The sequence below is a fragment of the Paramisgurnus dabryanus genome, chromosome 23 (assembly GCF_030506205.2).
Source record: "Paramisgurnus dabryanus chromosome 23, PD_genome_1.1, whole genome shotgun sequence".
In the NCBI taxonomy this organism is placed as follows: Eukaryota; Metazoa; Chordata; class Actinopteri; order Cypriniformes; family Cobitidae; genus Paramisgurnus; species Paramisgurnus dabryanus.
The window spans coordinates 4,061,871-4,088,300 of NC_133359.1; the positions used below are offsets into that span (position 1 = coordinate 4,061,871).

The window sequence follows — 26,430 nt, forward strand, 5'->3', positions numbered from 1 at the left end:
TGTATACTGCAAATGGAGGTAATACGTCTGCACCCATCAGGCAATCTAAATTATTGACAAGACCACCAGCCCGCTCCATTAGTGAGGAATCTAAAGTTAGATAGTCGCATCGTTGAATCATCTGCTTTTATATTTCTTGCTCATGTACAAAATTAAAAATAGTTGAAGCAGCCTTTTGCTATTTGTGCCTTTGATGAAATGTATTGTGGGGAAAAAATGAAGCAAAGTGACTCGTGACAGATCTTGTTGGCATAAAGTGTTACGGTAATTTGGTTGTTAAATTCTCTCTCACATTTATCTTCATGAGACTGAGTCAGAGTTTGCAATTAGTCAGACAATTAGGAGATCTCTCTCTCTCTCTCTCTCTCTCTCTCTCTCTCTCTGTGACGTTGCCAAGTCGTCTGCTATTTTTCGAGTTTTGATTTGAGCTACTGTTTAAACTGTTTCCACCAGTTGTTTTTTTTCTGCGGGTTAAAGATGAAAGTATTTCGTTCATTTGTTATTGGTATTTGGGTTGTGAATAGTCATTGAGATGCTTTTTGGCTAGTTTTGAATGTCTGTTTGGGATGGTTCTTATACGCGAATCTGGCAACCCTGGCTGTGCGTTTGCGCAGACGTTCGGTTCAGATACTATAGAATGTACATGTAAACGAATATTTTAATCAAATTGCAATCTTTAGGGTGCATGTAAACTGTATCGTCGTAATCTTCAATCGTATTAAATTCAATCGGACTGACAAAATTTTGTGCATGTAAACATAGGCAATGAGGCTGTTTACACCTGCGTTTTGGCCGATTGCATCACAGGTGGACAACGCTAAACCGCTCGGAGCTCGTCCACTTTTAATCACATTCAGAGGTAGTCGAAATTGGATTCGACCGGATTGCTGTTGTGGTGTAGACATGCATGTTGTCAAATGTGTTCGAGCAGCCACAAAAGACCGCCTACTCTCCACCTATTATCGGACATGACTTCTAGCGTGAACTAACAGTGTACAGCCCTTTTTCATTTTTGTTTTATTTTGCGTGTGAAAAAATTGCACAAGCTTATTTCATTGATTCCTCTGAAATATTAGAGAAAGTTCTTACATATATATTAGGGATGGGAAGATTCCCCAATTCGCTCGGTGCATCGGCATAAAAAGTAAAGGATGCAATGCATTGGGGTTTAAAAACTAAAATTAGCATTTGCATCACGATGCATTGTTTATAACATATTGCATCGGTAAAAACAGATTTATTTATGTATAATTATTTGTAAATGCGCTATACTTGTATTATTTAGAAACTGACCAATATTTTAAGATTGCTACGTCCTGCTGGGGTATCACAACACTACGGAAACCGAGGAGTGTCATGAAAGTCACATAGAGCATAAAAACACGAAATTGAGTTTAAATTATATATTATGGACTGTAAATGATAATAATAACACAGAGATGTGTCTAGTTAGGGACAATACATTAAACTAAACACAAAATTAGTTGTTTTAACAGCATATTAAATTGCATAGCATCATACTTTTTCATTGCATCGGACTGTACTGCATCGTAAAGGGGTGAATCACATCGTATCGCATCGTTAGCTGCTTCATATGTATCTTTAATGTATTGTATCGTAGGCTGTGCATCGAGAGGCGTATCACATCGTACTCAGTTATGGAGATGCAGATCCCTAATAATATATATGTACAAAACTCTGTGCTAAACTCTTTGTTTACTAACAACAAAAGCAGGGGACATAATATTAATTTGCGTCATTTTTAACTTGCCATTTCTCCCGCTCACGTTTAAACGAAAACAGAAAGGCTTGCTGTCAAAGCTGTCAAAAGTGGACAAAAAAAGATGGATTAAAATACCACTTGTGATCCGATCGACCAAAACGCATCTTAATACCAAGTATAAAACAGCCCAACTAACATTACAGTGTTTGCTCCATTAGAACATTAAAGTATAATGTATGCATATAACATTTTGTTGCGATGTTTGCTAGCATGCATTTCAACACAACTGCTTAAAAACCACATGAGAGTGACATCTGCAGCTGTATAGTTGTCACCTCAGTTATAAAACAACATCTAAAAGTTTGCTTTCGAGATTGCAGGGAAATCTGACGTTTGTTTACGTCTAACCTGCGTCATACCCACGATGTTTCACTTGAAGTTACAGCTGCCTCGCAAGTGTTGTAGAAAGCAGAAGTGTTGTTTTTGAGGTGTAAAAGTGTAAGCGTAAAACATCTGATGTTGTGCCATATCTCTGCCTCCATAAATCCAGCTAAACTGCTATCTTTCCTTCACGAAACAATTGGCACCTGCTGGATGGGAACATGCTTGTGTGTTTTTTACCTCTTGTTTATTTCATAAAGGAAATTAAGCTGTGTAACAGAATGTCTAGAAGGTGGGGTAAAATCTTATATATGTAAATGTACTGTATTAATAATATACAATATATACCCTGTAAAAAAGTGAAAGTAGAATTAACTTAAAAATTACTTTAAATTGTAACGTTTTTTTATAATTTTATGAAAAAAATGTAAGTTGATAAAACTTTTTACTATTATATTATATACTATATTTCTATAATATACTATAATATCTATTAAAATCATTAATATTATAATTATTTAAATAAAATAGAACAAAGAGGTTCTTACATTTACTAAATGTTTTCCTGCAAAACCCCCAAGCCTGATCTCATGAGAATTCATACATATTTTACGCACCGATGTATCGGTATGTAATCAGTATCGGCATATAAAAGCAATTTTCCCCACTATTGGACATCGGACAATTGCTTTAATAAAAACCCATCAGAATCAGTTTGTATTGTGCAATTTTAGGATTTCACAACATAGTCATTTGATACAAAAGATAAAAAGCAAAACTATCGGTATCTATCGGTATTAGCAGATGTCATTCTAAGTAATCAAATATCGGCACAAAAGATATTGGTGCATATATGATAATATAATAATAATTTTGCATTTGTAAAATAATATTAAAATAATAATAAAAACTTTAACTAACTTGAATGTACATTTAGATTTTGTTTTATTACTTGGTGATTTTTCTTTTGTTGTAATGCATTTTGGGGTTGCCTCATGAAAGATGCTTGGAGTGCTGCAATATATTTTGTGTAAAACAAGGTGTCTTGTAAGTAGGACTGTCATAATGATTAAATAATCGTTTAATCATGACTGTTCTGATCACCGAAATGATTGCACATCTCTTTAAAAAACACAAGGGGGAGCTGCAGTGCCTGTATAAATGAGACAGTATCTTATGGCGCTCCTTAACTGACAGTGTAACGTGATGCATTGCAAAGCATTCAATACAGTGGAAAAACAGCATTTAAAAAATGTTGCAAAACTTTGATAAGCAGTATGAATTAAAAGGTAAAACATACATTTACAAAAAAAATAGAAGGATGCTTTTTTTAAGGATCTGTAAAGAATTGATTTTTTGTAGCCAATACAAACAAAATATTTAATTTAAATAATCACAACAATGTGTGAAAATTATTTCATGAACAAATAAATGTATAAAAGAATAAAATTTCAAAGCAATAAAACACAATTTATTACACAATTACACATTTCATAACCGTGACAGCCCTACTTGTAAGTCACCATAATTTTGCTGTCTATTGTTCAAAAAACTTTTGCGTCAAGGCATGATCGTAATTCGTAATACCGTTAATCTCGGAAGGCATAGGTGCATGAAAATCTTTACAAAACAAACTGCAATCTGGAATTATAGCGAACTCAATAGCAAAATTCAATCATTTGTTTTACCACAAATCAAAAAAGCAGGTTTTGCAAGAAAAAAAGATCTGTATCTCCTGTAGTAGAGGAACAGGGAGACTATATTGCTGTTCGTGTTTTATAAGGTTTCCTCGGCATCCTGCTGGCACACCTGCTGTGATTGATTGTAGTGTGGAATATAAGACAGGCAGAGCGAATCAGATGCCGTGAAGTGGAGGAAATTGTGCTGTCATCGACACCCCCCTCTATTCGTAATTCTCAGTTTGGGAACCCGCGGCCCACTCACACTATTGAGAATTTCACCCTTTCTCCGCTGAGAGGGTCTGTTTTCTACTTTTAAAGCAAAAATTCCTCACACTTCCTGTTTTTTACCTCCGGCTCGCTTACTCGAGCATGTCAGCGGTTTGTCCTTTCTGGCACTCATCCTTTTCGTCTAGTTTCATCATTTTAGATGATGGACTGCCGTTGTTTTCCTTGAGTAAATTTACAGTGCATTTTACATTCGTGACGGGTGCAAGGTCTCTCCATTCCTCTTTTTGTTGATTCAACAACTCTTCATCCCTTTTCCCAGGTCCGTTCCGGTTCCTCGGCCTGTCTCGTACGCCCAACGGACCAAACAAGACATTTGCATTTGAGTCTGAGCTGAATTACGTCTCGCACATTAGCACCGCTCATGAATATGCATGAGCACATTTACTCGCGGGGATGCTTGTGTTGCAAATATCCTCTCTTAGATTGCCAGAGCACCAAAAAACAAACAAATCTAAAACAATTAGCGTGCGTAAATAAAACATGCCTCTTCACTCCAAAAATTACAGCAAAGTGTTTAAATACTGTAGTGTTCATGAGCGAAAGGTATTGGTGCTGTATGACTTGAGAAGGACAGATTGAGAGCACCATTTGTGATGTTACTTTTGGAGGTGTAATAAGGTGTAAAATGAAGCCGAGGTGTGATTGTGTTAATGTGATTTTGATATGCTACAGCAGAGAGATATACAATAAAAGATTCAGTAGTACAAAGCCAGAAAAATACATTTAAGGAAAACTCTTGCAATGACATAATGTACAATAAAAGTTATTGGAACAAATTAAACATAACATTTGTGAGCCTGGACCACAAAACCAGTCATACGTGTATAATTGTAGCAATAGCTAACCATACATTTTATGGGTTAAAATTATCAATTTTTTATGCCAAAAATTATTAGGATATTAAGCAAAGATTATTTCCAGGAAGATGTTTTGTATTTATTTTCAATTTCCTACCATAAAATATCAAAACTTTATTTTTATGAGTAGATGCCGCTGCTTAAGGATTTAGATTTTTGCACATATTTTTTGCCAAATATTGTCCTATCCCACAAATCCATACAACAATGGAAAGCTTATTTATTCAGCTTTCAGATGTATAAATACATAACATTTTCAATTGACTCGTTTTGTGTTCCAGGGTCACATATTTGATATGATACACAATATGCAAATATATGCAAATACGATTTATACCCTCAGAATATTGGGTTGGTTCATCCTGTGGTTGGATAAACATTGAACAAAACCAACCATTGGGTTATAAATAAACCTATGCTGGGTTGTGTCAACCTATGGTTGGGTAACAACAACCAAGCTTCGGTTATTTATAACCCAACGGTTGGTTATTTCCAATTATTACCCCATCATGGGTTAAAGCAACCCAATATTTGTAGATTGTATATTGATATGATATTGTATATGGTACGAGTGGTCAACTGATATGGGGGGTATGGCCAATACCGATATTAAGACAACTGTATAGCTGATATGAGGCAGATATAACACAAATTTTATTACAGTAAATAAGATACAAACAGAAAATTGGTGAAACTACATAAAATATTTATAAACTTACCATTTTAAAGTACTTAAAACATATTTACATATTAAGACATAATTAATTTGTATCTGACATTTAACGGTACTGTTTGAATAAGTGTGTTGAAACAGTGTGTTGTTGTGTGTGACATAACGTCATGTTAAAAATGAAAATTGATCTGTCATTTTACTGTCAGATTTTAGCTTTACATTTTGTGTCTTTTAATTACAAACAACAAATTTTAGTAATAGAAAAATTAACTGGCCGATTTTTTTTATCGGCAGATATATCGGTCTATCATTACATGGTGCTATGTGTTGCAATATAAAATGGTTATTTCTTTATATGTGGATTTCAAGTAGGATTTAAAAGAATGCAATGTTACTTGTGACCCCGTTTGTGAAAACCCACCCAAGTCATATTTTGTGATTTACTCTTTTCTTAAAAAACATCATTTTGATTTTGTTTTATGAAATAATACAATGATATTTCATCATTTGAATTGATATAATATGATTCTAGATAAAACATGATTAAATGCTAAATTTTAAAATTTAACAAGATCTCTTATGATCTGATGTTATAATAACTATATAACTACTACACTATTTTCTCTAAATGTTTACTCTTTCCCTCTTCCAGTCTCATGGTGTCCAGACGATATTACTTTGAGATTCTTCACAAGCAAGATGAAAAAGGCTCAGATCATGTTGAAGTCGGGGTAAGTCTGATATATAAAGCATAGATAGAGCTTCAGAAATGAAACACAATCGATGTTAGGCTGCATCGGACCACAGGGCATTTTTCCAATTCATGTCCCATCTGTTTGTTTCATCTGAAACATACGCAATCTTAAATTGTCCCATCACATTCTTCGCAATCCATTTTCTGTGCAGTTATGGTCTACTTTGGAAAATGATATTATATGAGGCTTTTCAGTCTGTGGGCTTTTCAGAGGCTCAAGAATATAAAATCTGAGGATTGAAAATGGATGGTGATGAAATCCTCTTTCGCTCACACCATTGATAACACAGAAATACACCTGAATAGCATTAAAAAGACAGTGTTTGATTTTTAAGAAACTGACTTGTGTCAAATCGAGATTTTATCATGCGTCTTTTCAGACGTCTTTCTGTTGAGATAAGTTATCAACACCTCCACATGACTGGTGTCATTGTCTATGTTTAGCTTCTACTTAACCTGCCATGCTGGTGGAACACTGAGTTGGTACAGTAAGTGGGCCAAACTTTTAACTAAACAGGTCCATTATACATTTGTGCCCAACCATACCTTACATCACAAAACAAACCAATCACAACTGTTGTGGTCAAGTCAAATTCTTTTATTGTCATATGTAACCCTGGACCACAAAACCAGTCATAAGTAGCACGGGTATAAGTTATAGACATACAATAAAGGTTATAGACATACCAAAAGGCTGTAGACATACAATAAAGACTATAGACATGCAATATAGACTATAGACATACAATATGGGCTATAGACATACAATAAAGGCTATAGACATACAATATGGGCTATAGACATACAATAAAGGCTATAGACATACAATAAAGGCTATAGACATGCAATAAAGGCTATAGACATACAATAAAGGCTATAGACATACAATAAAGGCTATAGACATACAATAAAGGCTATAGACATGCAATAAAGGCTATAGACATACAATAAAGACTATAGACATACAAAAAGGCTGTAGACATACAATAAAGACTATAGACATGCAATATAGACTATAGACATACACTAAAGGCTATAGACATACAATATGGGCTATAGACATACAATAAAGGCTATAGACATACAATTAAGGCTATAGACATACAATAAAGGCTACAGACATGCAATAAAGGCTATAGACATACAATAAAGGCTATATACATACAATATAGGCTATATACATACAATATAGGCTGTAGACATACAATATAGGCTATAGACATTCAGGCTATAGACATACAATAAAGGCTATAGACATACACTAAAGGCTATATACATACAATAAAGGCTATAGACATACAATATAGGCTATAGACATACAATATAGGCTATAGACATACACTAAAGGCTATATACATACACTAAAGGCTATAGACATACAATAAAGGCTATAGACATACAATATAGGCTATAGACATACACTAAAGGCTATAGACATACAATAAAGGCTATAGACATACAATAAAGGCTATAGACATACAATATAGGCTATAGACATACAATATAGGCTATAGACATACACTAAAGGCTATATACATACAATAAAGGCTATAGACATACAATATAGGCTATAGACATACAATATAGGCTATAGACATACACTAAAGGCTATATACATACACTAAAGGCTATAGACATACAATAAAGGCTATAGACATACAATATAGGCTATAGACATACACTAAAGGCTATAGACATACAATAAAGGCTATAGACATACAATAAAGGCTATAGACATACAATACAGGTTATAGACATACAGGCTATAGACATACAATAAAGGCTATAGACATACAAAAGGCTTTAGACATACAATACAGGCTATAGCTATAGACATACAATAAAGGCTATAGTCATACAAAAGGCTTTAGACATACAATAGGCTATAGACATGTAATATAGGCTATAGACATACAATAAAGGTTATAGACATACATTATAGGCTATAGACATACACTAAAGGCTATGGACATACAATATAGGCTATAGACATGCAATATAGGCTATAGACATACACTAAAGACTACAGACATAGAATATAGGCTATAGACATACACTAAAGACTACAGACATAGAATATAGGCTATTGACATACACTAAAGGCTATAGACATACAATATATGCTATAGACATACACTAAAGGCTCAAAAATGCAAATCTCCCCTCCTCCCCTCCATAAACTCTCTTTTTATTTACGGTCATATGGTATGGCAGGTGGGTGGGGTCTGGTAAAAGATTGCAACGATTAGCAAATAGCAACTTGACCCAACTTCAAACTACCCATTCAGTTCTCAAGTCCTGTTCTACCTTTATTTCATTTCAGAATCTGTTTAACTCGGCTATATGTCACCATGGGGTAAATAAGACAATCGCTACTTCTGTTTCATAGTGACTTTTACATCTATTGATGATTCATGCGTAATAAGACCATGATCAAGCGTTATAAAGTGAATGGGTTAATGTTCGATGCCATCCTTTCAGCATAAATTTTTTTTGTCCTTTTCTCACTTTCACCTTCCCTTTGTTTGATGTCTTATCTCTGCATTCTTCTTCATCAAGTTACTTCTCTGCTTGTTATTCAGCCCTCCCTTACTCAAACAGCAGTAGCCTATTTACTCTCCCACACAAATGAAAAATACACATTACGTGTATCTACGATGAAACATGTCTCCCTAAGGTACTTTCACATCAACAAATTCTACTTCAAAGTAATGTTGCTTCTGCAGAGGAGGTCTGTGATAGCTGACAGCTAGCCATTAGCATTTCTATACATCTCAATGCGAGATGCTTTGCTTGTGTAACATCCCTTCAGAAATATGCAGATTAAAATACAGCATCTGTACTTATGGGAACCACAGATGTAGTATGTAGATAATTTATTGTAGAAGTAATTGACATTTCTTAGTTATATTGTAATACTTCAATTTTAAAGGTGCACTATGTAACTTTTAGAAGGATCTCTTGACATAAATGCAATGTAATATACTTAACTATGTTATCTGTGGTGTATAAAGACCTTACATAATTAACTGTATTGTTTTTATTACCTTAGAATGAGTCGATTTTATCTATATACACCACGGGTCCCCTTATATGGATGTCGCCGTTTCGCGCCGCCATGTTTCTACGGTAGCCCTTAACGGACAAACTGCTCCATAAAGCGCGATGTAATCCCTACGTTGTCCCAGATGATGACGTGTTTGTCCTGTGGCGCCTATCATAGCTTCACTATGCTTTTCGAAAGGGAGGGCCATTGGTTGCAAATCACAATCTAACCACAAGATGTCGCTAAAAATATACACACTGGTCCTTTAAGGGAAATATATTTTTCAAATGTTCTACTCTTAAGAGTTGTTATGTACATTACTGTGTAAAATAAAAGATAGTGATGAATTATTTAGTACCTCTTAATGATAAACATTTCACACGTTATTTTTGTTGAGGCGATGCTGTAAGTGCGGTAGGGAATAAGTGTTTCTGCTGTTTTAAAACAGAGCAGCACAAATATGAATAATGTAACATCATCGCATTATCATCACAAATGGAAAAAATAACAACGAAGCTAAATGTAATGCAGTTCTAAACGTAGGTTCGGGAGGAGCCTAAACATTCAGGCCTGTCAATCATCATCATCATCATGGGCGTATATAAGGCAGCCTTTAGGCCTTCCTGTCCAGCTGCTTTCTTTTCCGGATTTTGGCCCCGCCCGTTTCCGGAATCACGTCTACACAACGAGCTCCAGGCTCCTACTAACTTGGGAAATATATTTTTAAATACCAATGCAGCAGCTTTTTTAGTACCCGCTCACTACCGCCGTAGTTGATGTCAGGGGCTGTGCTCAATATTTTTGCATTTCGGATGTTCTTTTACACGACAACCGCATGCTCGATTGCAAACGCTGTTTGACAATGGCGACGTGACATCATGCGCTTCTGTTAATTCCGTCTACGCATGCGCGATCGACCAAAACAACAATGGCGGCCCACAGGACTGTGTTGCACTTGTTTTCACGTTTATTAATTCATTTTACATCAAAGCTAACAATCATCGGAGCTTTATAATCCAGAGTTAATCGTAGTGAAACCTACCTTATTGTCAATTCAATCAAACTGCTCGTTTTTTCGTTCTTCTCGATAGTTTATTTTTTCTCACAGCTCTGTAGAAGAATTCGCTACACGCTCCCGCGTTCTTCCATCCAAGGCAACACTGCATTCCACTGGCCCCGCATGCATACATGATATGACAGTCTCCGCGGACGGGCAAGGATGCCCACGCAATGGTCTACAACGAGCCTCCGCTTTTCGCGCACACGTCTCAGGCGAAAGGCATGACGCGCTAACTGTTGCACTTTCCTTTGAACCGACAGCATTGAGCAATTGAATTAAAAAAAAAACCCAACACAAAGCTAAGGATAGAAAAAGTCGTCTGTCGGACTCGGAACAACCCTATTGTTGTAACACAAAACTTGACACATATAAGAACATGAACAAAATAACAATCTCATAAATATGTCTTTATTAAACTTTCATTTCATTTACGTTTTTACTTTTCAAGCAATGCAGAAATCGGATTGTAGTTATTTCCTCATCCAGGGTACATTTTATATAAATATAAGATAGCCTATCTCGTGTTTTAAATGGCAAGTTTCTATACTTCATAGTAAAAACGCATATACATTAAATAGCATTGTATTGCATGGATCAATCAAAGAGATTTGTTGCAGGCTTGCCTGCTCACACGGGCTCGCCACGAGTCCGGTTAAGTATTATTTAAAGCTGATCTTTCTGTCGCTTTATCTCTACCGCAGTAGGGATCTCAGTTCACATTTATCCTATTATTATCAATTTTCTCTCCGTTACAGAACCGCCGCTCGCACTATCACGGTAAGCTAGTCCACTTTCATCAACCTAATAAGCATATAATGTTTATTCAATAAAGATATTGCTTCTTCATTGCTTTAAATATTATTCACAATTGATTAGAACATCTCAAAAAACGCGGTTCGGTTGATGCTTAGTGCTTAATTAACAGGCGACCTAACCCCGGTCTCATTGCTATTCACAATTTGTCCAACAGCCAAACCTCAGTGTTTATTAAAACATTTAAACACGCTTCGCAATTTGAAATTGTTCTTCGGTATTGTCTCTCATCGCCGCACCATTAAATTGATATCAGGTCATTAAATATCACGCCACGGAGTTATGCCAATAAACTTTATAGACTTTATGGACTAAAGAAGATTTGTCTGTATTAACTCACCTCGTAACCAACTGCAGGACTTCATCCCTAAACGCCGGTTTCTACTAGAAGCGCACATAATTAGCCTTTACTATCAAATAATTTCCACCTGTCTCACCTAAAGTTTATTCCCTCAGCCGCAGCAGCAACCACAAACACCGCTCCCGCACTTGATTTCATTTTCAATCTCAAGGCCACAGCAGTTATCTGACCAACCGCAATAGCGCCAGTTAAAATCCATTTCTCACTGCCGCAGCAGTGTTCTCGGACTCCGATTATTCACCAGCCCCAGTTAAACTTGATATTTCTCCACCTCAGTAATTTCGTCCTCTCATGATACTTTGTCAGAGAAAATTGTCAATTTTTTCTATTTGCAGTTGTGATCCCGGTTTCGTCCCCTCACCCAGCTTTTAAAATAATTTTACTTCATTGCTTCAGCAATGAATTCGGCCACTTCTTTCACAATAATTCGTCAGAGTAAATTTACAATTTTTCTTCCACAGTAGTGATCCAGCCTCCATCCTAACACCCAGCTTTAAATTTATTTTACTTCATTGCCGCAGCAATTATTTCGGCTGCTTCTCCCTTGATAATTGTCAGAGAAAATAACTTTTTCCTACCACATCAGTGATCCAGGTTTTCTTCATCACACCCAGCTGATTAAATTATTTTTACTTCATTGCCGCAGCAATGATTTTGGCTGCTTCCTTTACGATCATTCGTCAAAGACCATTTTTTATATTTCTCTACCGCAGCAGTGACTCCTGTTTTCGTCCTCACACCCAGTTTCTAAATTAATTTTACTTCATGGCCGCAGCATTTATTTATTTTTTCGGCTGGTTTTTCACGAAAATCTGTCACAATGTTCTTATTTTCTCTCCCGAAGAAGTGATTCCTGTTGGCGTCCTCAAACCCAGCTTTTAAATGAATTTTACTTCATTGCCGCAGCAATGATTTCGGCTGCTTCTTTCACGATTATTTGTCAGAGAACATTTTTATATTTCTCTACCGCAGCAATGATCCTTGTTTTCGTCTTCGCACCCAGCTTTTAAATAAATTTTACTTCATTGCAGCAGCAATGTTTTCGTCCGCTTTTTCACAATAATTTGTTAGAAAATGTTTACATTTCTCTACCACAGCAGCGATTTCTGTTTTCGTCCTAGCACCCAACTTTTAAATTAATTTTATTTAATTACCGCAGCAATGTTTCGGCTGCTTTTCACGATAATCTGTAAAATATATATATATTTCTCTACCCAGCCGTGATTCCTGTTTATGTCCTCCAGCCTCTTAAATTCATTTTACTTCATTGCCACAGCAATGATTCGGCTGCTTACTTCACTATAATTCGTCAGAATTTTTATTTCTCTTTACCGCAGCAGATCCTGGCCTTCGTCCTCACGGCCAGTTTTCAATAAGCTTTATTTTAAAAAATGTTAGGGGCGAGAGGGAACTTTCCGCTGTCATCAACAGTCTTAAATATAGTTTATGAACTTCTAGCTCCGTTCTTGGATTTTTTGTTTTGTTTAGCTAAACTTTACTTTTGAGAATTGATCACAGATTAAAGATCAATTGTTCACAAAACGAGAACAATTGCCGTTTGCTCTTGCGTTTGTAATAATTTTTTCATACAAGAGTGCTTCTACATTGCTGATAGCACACATACACGTCTATTTGATGTCTATGCTACATTTTCACCTGCAAGATGTAATTTTTGATGATTAAATTGCACATCTGCAATACATGACTCGCCCTTCTCAAATTCTCACTATACACGCTGCAGAGATGTGGTGCGTGCGCGACGCGAATGCTCTGCTCATGAAACTGATCAACGATTTTTCTATTGAATGCCAAATTCGGAAAGTTTGACTTTGGTTCATAAAAGCAAAGCGGCTGGCTGGCAGCAGGCCAATTGGGCGGCAGGCTGCCGGGAAATTTTATTCCAGGTTGTTATGAGATGTTTACTCACCCAGATTTTTTTTTTTTCCCCAGAGCTCCAGATCCTTCTAATGCTTTTTCATTCGTACCCGTGCTGTCTAGGTGTCCAAAGGTGTCATTTCAAACGCATCCCTGATAGCACACATACATCTCGAAGATGTCTATTTGATGTCTGTGTTTACATCTGCAAGTCACATTATTTAGATTGTTTGCTCATCTGCAATACGTCTCTGGGACTTTTCCTAAAAGATGTCATAGACATATTAAAGATGTTTTTGATTTATAACGTATGTAAAGCAGCTCTTTCTAAGACCTTTACAAGATGTGTTTACACACCAAATGTATTCCACTTCTCCAGATCTTTATCAGACATCTTACAGTCGTACCTGTGCTATCTGGGATTAAACGGTGCCGTGCTAGCTGCAAAGCTAAGTGGATCACGTCTTTGGGCTTTGATCTCACAGCGTAGTCTACGTATTATAACAATCGAGAAACCCTGCTTTTTCCCATAAACTGACCGGCCGCAGATGCATATTCTATAACATTCATATATTTTTTATACATATTCACGCTTTTTCAATTGCGAGGCGATGAAACAAAAATTTCAGTCTTCCGTTCCAGTTTTAATTTTCTTATTTGTTGACACTTATATCAACGAGAAACCCCGGGACCACTAGCTTTCTTTATCTGCCCAGTCCCACCCGCAGCAAAGGTAAGCTGCATGCTCCCACAAGGTTCGAGTTGGGTCCCGCTGGTCCCACCGGATACCAACCTCTTAACACAGTTCTCTAAAGTAAGCAGACAAGCCCACAAAATAGTCACAAGATGTTCTTATTTTGCGTTTTTCCCCCTATAGAAATTTATCATAAATAATATAGTCTGTTGCTCCAAAAAACGTGTTCACGATTGTTTCCAATGTTCGTGTGTTTTTTGCGCAGTTATTTGTCAACAAAAATCGAATTAACATGTTGGCTAATTATCAACCACAATCAGCCTCTAACAACCTTTCGCTCGATACGCATTGATTTCAGCAGTGATTTTGTCCTGCTCATACTACCACAGTATTGATCCCAGCCGATCGCGCTCTTATTTAACAGTTGTCGCAACCTTTTTTCTCACTGCCTTAGTAGTGATCTTATCCCGCTCGCTCCGAAGCCCCAGACAGCGCATTTCCTACTCCCGCAGGAGTTATTATTTGTTTATTTGACAGGGACCATACAAGCATACATAGTTACAATACATAGCCCGTAACTGATGCGTAGCATATAGTGTTTATAGCTAGAGCTAAAATCAGCCCAAATTTCGCACACTTTTTTCCGTATAACTTTGCTCACTGCAGCAGCAGTGATTTCATAACGCTCGCACTCCCGCAGTAGTGATTCAGCCTTGCTCCCGCAGGAGCCCCAGTCCGTTCGCTTCCCAGTAACTCCCGCAGGAGTCTGAAGCCAAAAAAATTTCGCACAGCTTTTTCTGTATAACTTTGCTCACAGCCACAGCAGTGATTTCATAACGCTCGCACTACCGCAGTAGTGATTCAGCCTGCTCCCGCAGGAGCCCCAGTCCGTGCGCTTCCCAGTAACTCCCGCAGGAGTCTTAAGCCAAAATTTCGCACAGCTTTTTCTGTATAACTTTGCTCACTGCCGCAGCAGTGATTTCATAACGCTCGCACTACCACAGTAGTGATTCAGCCTTGCTCCCGCAGGAGCCCCAGGCCGCACGCTTCCCATTGACTCCCGCAGGAGTCTTAAGCTGAAACTTTGCACATCTTTTTCTGTACAATTCTTTCACTGCCGCAGCAGTGATTTCATCTTCGCTCTTACTACCGCAGTAGTAATTCAGTAAGAGGAAGAAGAAATGGTTTGATGATATTCTACCCATTTTTTGGGGGGGAGAGAGAGGATAAATCTTACAGACCTTAATTACTCGCAGGCTCCTGCTCAACTTGCTGTCCATCAAACACTCTTTTGGGGGTTGAACTTGTGGCTCGAGCCCCAGCCTCAGGTTCGCTCTCTCTGAAGGTTCAGAGCTCAGGTACAGAGCTCCCTTCGAGGACAGCAAGCCAAGTTTGTTTACCATTAATCATTAAGACCTGAATGCGCAGGCGAACTAGTGAAATGCAGTTCTAAACGTAGGTTCGGGAGGAGCCTAAACATTCAGGCCTGTCAATCATCATCATCATCATGGGCGTATATAAGGCAGCCTTTAGGCCTTCCTGTCCAGCTGCTTTCTTTTCCGACATCCCTCCTCCTCCCCATCTCCTCCTTCACTCTCTCCTTCACTCTCTCCTTCTTCCTCTTTGCAGTTCCGTTGCGGGGGGTTGAACTTGTGGCTCGAGCCCCAGCCTCAGGTTCGCTCTCTCTGAAGGTTCAGAGCTCAGGTACAGAGCTCCCTTCGAGGACAGCAAGCCAAGTTTGTTTACCATTAATCATTAAGACCTGAATGCGCAGGCGAACTAGTGAACTTTAGTTTGGATTAAGATGCAGATGGCTGCTTCTCATTTCACTTAAGGGATTGAGCACAAATGGCCTCTAAATAATTCTTTCTAAATACATTTCCTGACTTTTATTCTGTAAGATAATGGTGGAGAGGCAGTTGTACGTCTGTCTTCATCCATTTGGAGGACAGATCTTGAACTCCATCCTTAATACAAGGCACAGCTGATGCCACAATTTAGCTTATTATTAGGAATGTTTTGATCTATAATCGGTATCGGCAGAAAACTCCAATATTTAAAAAACAAATGATGATCAGGGCAGGTTATATACCTGCAATCCAAAGGGGTGTAAAAACACATTGGACCAACAGTGATAAAGTAAATAAACAGTGACTTTGGTTGCAGTTTCAGCTAAATCACTCCTCAACTTGGCCCATCTTTGTTGTCAACGTTGCAAACGGAAATAACTATGACGTCGTTTTTTACCTGACGGGAGGGGTTCTAGAGGACCAGTCACAGCGCTTGCGGTCTGGGTAGAACTGACGCGCTGTTAAAAATTTCGTGAGGTGCACGTCAGGCTACGGATATCCTACGACGCACGACTATACATTGGACTTTAGTATTGCTATAACAAAAACCTTTCAAAAATCCACCAATCCACCCATCATTGTCTGCCGGCTCATGGGAACCAACTTTTGTTATTTATTTTTATTAAAGGCAAGCATAACTATTATTATTAAGTAGTTGGATCAAAAAGCGTTTTGAATCCCATGGATAGCCTATACTTTGTGTGTATATGCTGTTTCGTACCATCGCTCTAAACTGAGTTTCCACACTAATATTACTTGAGAGTATTGATGAAAGCCACTGGCAGTTAAAAGCCTCTTCTTCATGATAAATGCAGGTGTCTTGGCTGTGAATGCCACAATCATTCCGGCTTTTAAGACAGAGAGATGGAGTAAGTGAAGGAGATTAACTAAGAGAAATAAGTGTTTGCGGCAGAGAATCAACTGAAAGCTTGCTGCTTTTTTGAGTGTTTTGTAACTTAGCAGCTCACTGGGGACACATTTGATCAAGTAAATTTATGTATAAAAAGTGTTCCTGAGTATGATTCTCAGGGGACACCAATGAAATGTATAGCTTGAATGCACTGTAAGTCACTTTGGATAAAAGCATCTGAAAAATGCACAAATGTACTCTTAATTTGATTTATATATATTTTTAATTTATTCGATGTTCGATGCATGCACATTGTGACAAAATGCAATGCATCTCCTGGGCATGACCTATGCGTACTAAGTATCCACGGTTACAAAAAGCTGGCAGTGCACGTACAGTGCGTTCATACTATTTTAAAATTGGCGTCACGTGCACTGTATACGGACCCTCGCGTATGCATATAAACAGAACTTTACTTCTAGCTTAAAGGTGCTCTAAGCGAATTGACAAACAAAGCGCAAGTGAGTTTGTGGGCAGATCTTGGGCGCTGTTGCTATTTTCCCGGCGGGAGAAATAACTCTTGCGCCAGGCGCAAATCAATAAGGGGTTGGTCTGAAGTAGGTTCATTATTCATAGGTGTGGTTTGGGCGTAACGTCAAATAAACCAATCAGAACGTCATCCAACATTCCCTTTAAACGCAAGTACGCAAGTTCCATGGCGGGTTGCTATTATTATGACGGATTTACCAGGCGCACACCAGGAACGGTTCACAGCCGAGGAGACCGACGTTCTTGTAAGAGCAGTCAAAGACAGAGAAGTTGTTTTGTATGGGGATGGGAGAAATACGCCCAAATCAGCGTCGGTTAAACAGGCGTGAGAGGAAATAGCCACAGTCTCATCAGCTGGCATCCCCATCGTTACGCCAAGCACTATAATGATGTCAGGAGACGCGGGAATCCCAAGCTTGGTTGTGTTCACAAACTGCCCACACACATTTTGACCAAACACCTTGTAAAAGTGGATTTTGGATAATAGGTGCCCTTTAAATAAAGATATTGCTTATGTTATTCATCCATTCGTAGTAAATAGTGAAATCGTTACGAATACTCCATTTGTATTGTTTTACCAGTTTTATTCACAACAGATTAATTAATACGCATCAGTGTGCAAAGTTCGTAAGATGACGAATATGAAAAACGCATATGAACATTTTTGTCTTCAGTGTGCAAAGAAGTGGTCAAAGGCGATACGTTTAAGAAAAATCCCTGTTATTTTTCAAGCCTCTCCCTTCTTTCCAGCCTGATCTCACGGGAATTCGTGCATATTTTTGAGTTGGCTAATTCGTATGAAATCATGCAAAAACGTACGATACTCATGAAACCACAACAAAACCAAACCTAACCCCAACATCACAGGAGTCAAGGCAAATCGTACAAAAACGTACAAATGTGGTCGTATGAATTTATACGAATTAGCTAACTTGTAAAATATGTACGAATTCTCGTGAGATTTGAGCGTTATTCTTTCATAGATATACGTGTTTCCCAACTCTGTTCCCAGTTATAGCACACAAACACTACACATTTTTCAAGTCTTCCTATTCAAACTCACTTTGGAAATTTGCAAGACGATAGAATGCAATGGTTTGCGAATTTCATTTAATACCAAGTATAAACGGGGGTTTGACATTTTGTGTCCCAAAAAAAATCTAATGAGTTCAAACTATGCAGTGCATTCAGACGTTTTGTGAAGTTTTTAGTCTTTGACATCAAATACGGTTTAGTAAAAAACACTACAGAGGAGAAACATGTTGAGTTATACTTTTCAAAATCGACTTTTTTGTAATGTCGACATGGGTCTTTGCGTGTGGGTGTCATTACTTTCAAATAGCATCAGTCCTAAAATCTTCGTTCCTGATTCTACATTTAAAACAACAAATTGCTTATTTCATGTACAAATAGGCTTTCAAACTCAAAATTGAGCAGTTTAGAAGTAGCAAACCTCATTTTTTTGTCTATACTTGTTCATCCTGAGTAATGTTGAGCTTTCGTGTATGTGTTTGGCTGATAAAAATGGCCTGTCTCCCCTCATTACAGCGAGCATAAGTGGAAGTGACTTGGTAATTGCAGAATGCCATTAAAAGAATTGTAGCTTGTCTGATGGTTTGTAAAGGTGTGCTGCACTGCAGGAAGTTAATGTTGATGTGCGCGTGTCATTTCCTGCGGAGGATTCGATGGGTGTGGATGTTTTGTGAGCGTGACCTGGCTGAGCTTATAACGTAAACATACAAGTTAGCGTTGACGATTTATAGTGTTCATTTTGATGTTGTAATCGTCCTACTGACCACAACAAAGCAACAAAATGTTTGTGTTGGTTTTAGCATTCGATTCAATAAAGAAATTAATGCATGGCACAATTCCCCATCTCAGCCTTGGTTTCTGTAGTTACGTAATGCTGTCCAACCCCAAAATTGTCCACCAATTATTTTATTTCGGATGTGCTCTTTTTACACCTTTTAAGCACTTTACTTCTCATTTAACTAATAAAAGTCAGTGTGCCGTGACTCCCAACGAATTACATAAACCCAACCTATCGGTGTGGAAGTGGTGATTTCAGACATACGCATCAGACATTCAGTAAACGGACCATTGGTCAACCGTGGCCATGCGGTCTGGGACAGTGACTCTAACACTTTCTCTCTCCATCTTTATTACAGTGGCGTCCTTTCCTGCCAGGACTCAAGTACGAGGTCATCGATTCAGCCTACATCTCCTTATACACAGGTACACCAAACACCTGTTTCAAAACAAACTAGCACTGTTGTCTTGAATTTGAAACTTTGTTGTTGTTCCTCAATATGTTTCTTGTCAAGAGGTCTCTTGGTAAACTATTTATAAAACAGACAGCGTCTCACGTCTGAGATCAGAGTTCACAGGGATTGTCGAGCTGGATGACAGACTTCTGCTTCTTACGTGACTAGATATATATTTTTGTACCCGATTACGCTTTAAAGTCATTTTTGGAGGCCTGAAGTGGTAGTGGCATCGCTGTAGCTTAAACTCCAGGGGTGGCTCAGCAAGTGCCTGCAATGTGTTTACTGGTGTTTACATGTGGCACATGCTTTCATCCGAAGCGAATTACAGTGCATTCAGTCTATACATTTTTTATTTGTCTGTGAATCAAGCTACTTACGCAATGCAATACCAGTGCATCATGTAAAAGATTTGTAAAAGAATTCTTAGAAAATGAAGTAATTAGACTCGTAGCAAGAAAGAATGAGATCACTCGGGAGATCAGACAGCTAACGCTAACATCTGTAGCCTGCATACGGTTGCCATGACGATGATGCTGACCTTCACAGAGTGTCTTTGGTACAAATGCCATCTTATAGCACAGCAGTGCTCGCTGGTTTTTAAACAGCTGTTGGGATGTATCAGATTTAGGAAAGACAAAATGACAAAGGAAATCTTTTTAATCTATTTTAACTCTTTCCCCGCCAACGTTTAAATAAAAGTTGCTAGCCAGCACCAGCATTTTTTATAATTTTCACAAAAGTTTAATGCTTTCCAGAAAAATTTCTTCTTTAAATATATAAACATACAATTACTGCTGGGCAAAGATTGATCGCGATTAATCGCATACAAAATAAAAGTAATTTTTTGCATAACATATGAGTTTGTGCTGTGTGTAACTATTATGTATATATAAATACTAGGGGTGACCCCGAATAGTCAAAGATTCGATGCATGGATTGGAGAAGCCTGATTCGACTACCAATCTCACAGTCGAATCGTCGCAGATGTGTTATGAAATGAGGATCATTCAATTTTGGCCGTATATGGGTGCACACATTTTCTGATTTCACATATAACAGCTTTCTCACAATATATTAATATACTGCATATTCTGATAATGCTGCAAATAATATGTGAAGTAGCAGCTTTCAATAAATATTTTTAAAATGCATTAATAAATCCAACAACCCCTGTGACCGGGCTACACGTCCATAAGAGGTTTCTATGTTAATAAACCATTGCCTCTTTGTTTCTACATTTATTTGGCTTGTGTTTTGTTTCCGTGCACTTGAGGCATTTTGCATATTTTTCTGCACTTTGTTACTTCTGACCTTATTTTATTTTAAAAAATTGTATTTATTATAAACGTAAATTCTGATCTAATTTAAGTCTGTAAATTTTGGATAGCTTTTCGTTGTATCGATGTTGCGCTATTGTGTGCTGGCCATGCTTGCGCATGTAATTTAGCCGAATAGGCTAGGTGCTCTGCATCTCATATTTAGGAGTTTATCAAACTAAACATAAAAAATGGATGTTTTTTGATGAGTATAAGTTTGAGAGTGGTTATCTTGTCAAAAGTTAAACTACAAAACAGGTAAGCCGTTTTTTTTTTTTCGGTGATGAAACGGAAACTAGTATCTGCACCGAACCTATTTCTGCCTGACACGAATGTCTTTCTTGTGATTTTATATTATGGTCGGTCGGTGTTCACTTTCAAATGATAGCAAAGAGATTCCTTAAATAAATAATATCATCCGGTCTTTCTGTAGCTAAAGTTAATACAGAGATGATCAAAGTCAAAGCAAGCAAGCAGGTATTTCTGTGCTAAATAATAACGCGTAGTGTCTATAAAATCATTAATTTCAGTGTTTTTCTTGTTATAAATTAACGTTTAATGAATTGTATATAAAGATTAGTTTTTATCATTTACAGTCACAATCACAAATTATTTGTCATTTCTCATTTGTCGGTTTTTTTTTTGGTCATGACTGCTTTGACGCGCTATCTCCAAATTAAATAAAAACACTTCATTGTAGCCAAGGCAGGATCATCTTTGTTATTTTTTTAGGTTTAGTTATCAAAATGTATTTTTGTGTGATGTTCTGTAGATCGTGGCTTTAAAATGTTATGAGGAATAATTAAAGGAATAGTCTACTCATTTTCAATATTAAAATATGTTATTACCTTAACTAAGAACTGTTGAATCATCCCTCTATCATCTGTGTGTGTGCGCTGCGACACTTCGATAGCATTTAGCTTAGCCCCATTTATTCAATGCTGCCATTTAGAGTAGGGCTGGGACAACGCGTCGACGTAATCGATGACGTCGACACAAAATATGCGCGTCGATTCGTCAGACCCAAAAAGACGGCGTCGTTGAGTAGTAGCAACGCGATTGGCTCCAGTCCACGCCGGCTTCACAGCAAGTGTGAGCAGTGCGTAAGCGGCGCATGTTTTTTCAGCGCCCATGTTAACAAGCATGCACCCTGCCGCATGAACAGCGCGAGCTCGCGGCTCTGTAGCAACAGTGCTGCGATCGTTTCTGCGTGGTTCTGCTGCGCTGCTCAAGCTCAATTAAAGTGAAAGTGCTTTGTTTATGGGTTAAATGCTCGTGGATTGACGCGAAAGAGTGTCATTTTACCATAAAATCATGAATGTGATGCCAAGTGTGTTTTAAACAGTCATGACTGAGCAATTTAACAAAAAGCAATGAAATATGTAAAAACACACTGTTGCCAGAAGACTGCGCTTTTATTCACTCTCTGTACAGCAGTAAATGAGTCCTTATCTATCTTAATAAACTTAAGAGAAAGAGATTTAATAATGTATGTGCTTCTTAAGTCTAATTGTGTTTATATCTGTCATTACATGGACTAAAACAGCACGAAAACAATGTGGATTAAACAAATCAAGTTATAAAAATTACACTGTGACCATCAAAAGGCACATTGAAGAGGTTTTGCTCATAAATGCATGCAAAATAAAGTAATTTGAACTTGAGATTTTTATACTGTTACTAAACTGCACAGTATGCACTGCAAACGCTTTATGAAATGCTACCTCTGACAAAGAATGCATTATTTTGCACTTGTATAGTCTTTTTTTATTTTAAAATTTCAAGAGCAATCAACATATATTGAAATGTTTACATTCAGATATGTAAATCAACATGTATAAATTGCTATTAGTTAATTAATGGGTAGATAATCGAGAATCGAATCGAAGTCGAATCGGACTGATAAAATGAATCGTTAGATTAATCGATGCATCGAAAAAAGAATCGCTAGATTAATCGTTTAAAAAATAATCGTTTATCCCAGCCCTAATTTAGAGATAAAGTTAGAAGTGACCAAACACATCAACGTTTTTCCTATTTAAGACGAGTAGTTATACGAGCAAGTTTGGTGGTACAAAATAAAACGTAGCGCTTTTCTAAGCGGATTTAAAAGAGTAACTATATTTTATGGCGTAATAGCACTTTTGGGAGTACTTCAACTCGCCTGAAAAGTCCGCTCCCCTTCTCACCCTCATAATGGGAGAGGGAGGGTGTTACTGCGCCGAGTCGAAGTACTCCCAAAAGTGCTATTACGCCATAAAATATAGTTACTCTTTTAAATCCGCTTAGAAAAGCGCTACGTTTTATTTTGTACCACCAAACTTTCTCGTATAACTACTCGTCTTAAATAGGAAAAACGTTGATGTGTTTGGTCACTTCTAACTTTATCTCTAAATGGTACCATTGAATGAATGGGGCTAAGCTAAATGCTATTGTAGCGTCGCAGCGCGCTCCAGCGCTTACGTGCACGCACACAGATGATAGAGGGATGATTCAACAGTTCTTAGTTAAGGTAATAACATATTTTAATATTGAAAATGAGTAGACTATTCCTTTAAACAAATGTTGCCTTACATTTTACCTTAAAAAAAATATATATATAAATGCATCGTCAGTTTTCTTCGTTTATTACTTGAAAGACAGTTTTGGTCACTTTAACAGAAAGTTGTTTATGTGTGCTGCTTGTGAAAGAAAAAAAAAAGTTACCAATTTGTACCTGGTCTGGCCCCATCCCAACCCATGCACACAAACATAGATGATTCGACTATCGGTCGACTATAGAAAGATTCGACAATTCTGATTCGAATATGTAAATCCTTAGTCGAGGACACCCCTAATAAATACACAAACATTCATGTATGTATTTAAGAAACATTTACATGTGTATACAGTATATTAGGGCTGTCAAAAGATTAATCGCGATTAACCACATACAAAATAAAAGTTTGTGTTTGCATAATATATTTGTGTGTATTGTGTGTAATTGTTATGTATATATAAATACACACATACATGTATACCTTTATGTATAATTGCATTTATTTATATATAATATAAAAAATATCAAAGTTGAAATAAATATATATACCATGTAAATGTTTCTTAAATACATGCATGCATGTGTGTGTGTATTTATATATACAAAAAAATTACACACAGTGCACACACATATATTATGCAAAAACAAACTTTTATTTTGAATGCGATTAATCGTAATTAATCTTTTGACAGCCCTAGTATATGGCTGCGTCCGAAACTGCATACTGTACAGTGGGTACTGAATGAGATAAAGTACCTACTTACTTGCCGTTAAAACAGTAGGTACTGTGTAGTATGAATCCTGGTAGTATGAATGAGATTGCTACATCACGTGACATACGTCGTCATCACGTCATGTTATTCCAGCACGAACAGCCGCGACGTGTCGTCTTTGTTAGATAACTCCTCTCCTGGGGCATCATGGGATAGTGAAGTGTCCATCGTATGCACACTGCAAAATCTAACCAGAAGTAGTAGGTCATCCGGGTACTTTTCACATACTGCTTTTCGAATACTATGTATTCGGACATACTACTCGCCTCGCCTACTGCTTTTCGCGTACTATATAGTATGGAAGTAGGCAGTTGCGGACGCAGCATATGCCTCATGTTGGAAGCAGAGGATTGTGGGATGTAAGTCTTTGGGCAATATGGCCATTTGCATTGAGTACCTCTTTTTAAACGAGTTTCCTGTAAACATTAAAATTTCAATATCTTTACTTTCAATATATTCCTCACCCAACATAACACACAAATTATATGGACTGCTTATTGACTTTTGGACCTTGAGACATACTGTAAATGCCACATTTATACACACGAGCAATTCCTAATCTGAATGTTGTGATTAAAATAGCCCAGCGCTTTCATAAGGGGTTTTCAGTTAGCATAATAATATTAAATACTTGAGCATATTCCCTTTGCTTCAGTTCCTGTTCTCAGCCGCTGGTTCCTCTGACCTTCATCTGAACTCCCTTTGAATGTAAGACAGAGCTTAAACACTTCAAACACACATAGATTAAAGAGTAGAGAGTGTGTGTGTGCTGACTTCAAACACGCATCAAAGCCCCATATGTGTGGAGGAGATCTGGTGGTACTTATCATTTGATGGGCGGGACCGTCGTCTGTTAACCAGACATGATATAATATGATATCTCTGATATAAAGTGGTACACGTGTCAGGCATTGAGCAGAAATGGATGGTTGGATGTAAGGATGGACAGATGGATGGATGGTTGTATGTAAGGATGGATAGACAGAGAGACAGACAGATGATAGATTGATGTAAAGATGGACAGATAAATGGGTGGATTGATGGATGGTCAGATGATGGATTGATTTAATGATGCACAGGAAGAGGCTGGCTGGATGGATGGATGGGCAGACAAACAGATGATGGATTGATGTAAGGATGGACAGATGGACAGACAGATAGATGGATTGATGGATGGACAAACAGATTATGGATTGATGTAAGGATGGACAGACAGATGGATGGATGTAAGGATGGACAAATGGATGGATGGATAGACAAACAGATGATGGATTGATGGACAGATGAATGGATGGACAGATGATGGATTGATGTAAGGATGGACAGATAAATGGATGTATGGATGGATCGACAGATTAATGGATGGACAGACAGATGATGGATTGATGTAAAGATGTACAGATGGATGTATGGATGGACAGACAGATGATGGATTGATGTAATGATGTACAGATGGACAGGTGGATAGATGGATGAAAGGATGGACAAATGAATGGATAGACAAACAGATAATGGATTGATTGACAGACGAATGGGTGGGGGATGGATGGACAGACAAATAGATGATGGATTGATGTAAAGGTGGACAGATAAATGGGTGGATTGATGGATGGATGTAAAGATGGACAGGCAGATGGATGGATGGATGTAAGGATGGACAAATGGATGGATGGATGGATGGCTGGCTGGCTGGATGAATGGATGGATGGACAGACAAACAGATGATGGATGGATGTAAGGATGGACAGGCAGATGGATGGTTGTAAGGATGGACAAATGGATGGATGGATGGATGGATATACAAACAGATGATGGATTGAGGACAGATGAATGGGTGGATTGATGGATGGACAAACAGATGATGGATTGATGGACAGATGAATGGATGGACAGATGATGGATGGATGTAAGGATGGACAAATGGATGGATGGATAGACAAACAGATGATGGATTGATGGACAGATGAATGGATGGACAGATGATGGATTGATGTAAGGATGGACAGATAAATGGATGTATGGATGGATCGACAGATTAATGGATGGACAGACAGATGATGGATTGATGTAAAGATGTAC

General features: G+C 37.6%; 1 protein-coding gene across 2 annotated transcripts in view; it reads left to right on the forward strand.

The window, feature by feature from the left end:
- b4galnt4a (beta-1,4-N-acetyl-galactosaminyl transferase 4a) overlaps window positions 1–26,430 on the forward strand; it is a 174,135-nt gene that overhangs the window by 125,501 nt on the left and 22,204 nt on the right. For both annotated transcript variants that reach the window (XM_065277535.2, XM_065277534.1), the window contains exons 8-9: window positions 6,257–6,335; window positions 19,625–19,691. In XM_065277535.2, the coding sequence (XP_065133607.1) occupies window positions 6,257–6,335; window positions 19,625–19,691 (146 nt within the window). The remainder of the gene's footprint in view (window positions 1–6,256; window positions 6,336–19,624; window positions 19,692–26,430) is intronic.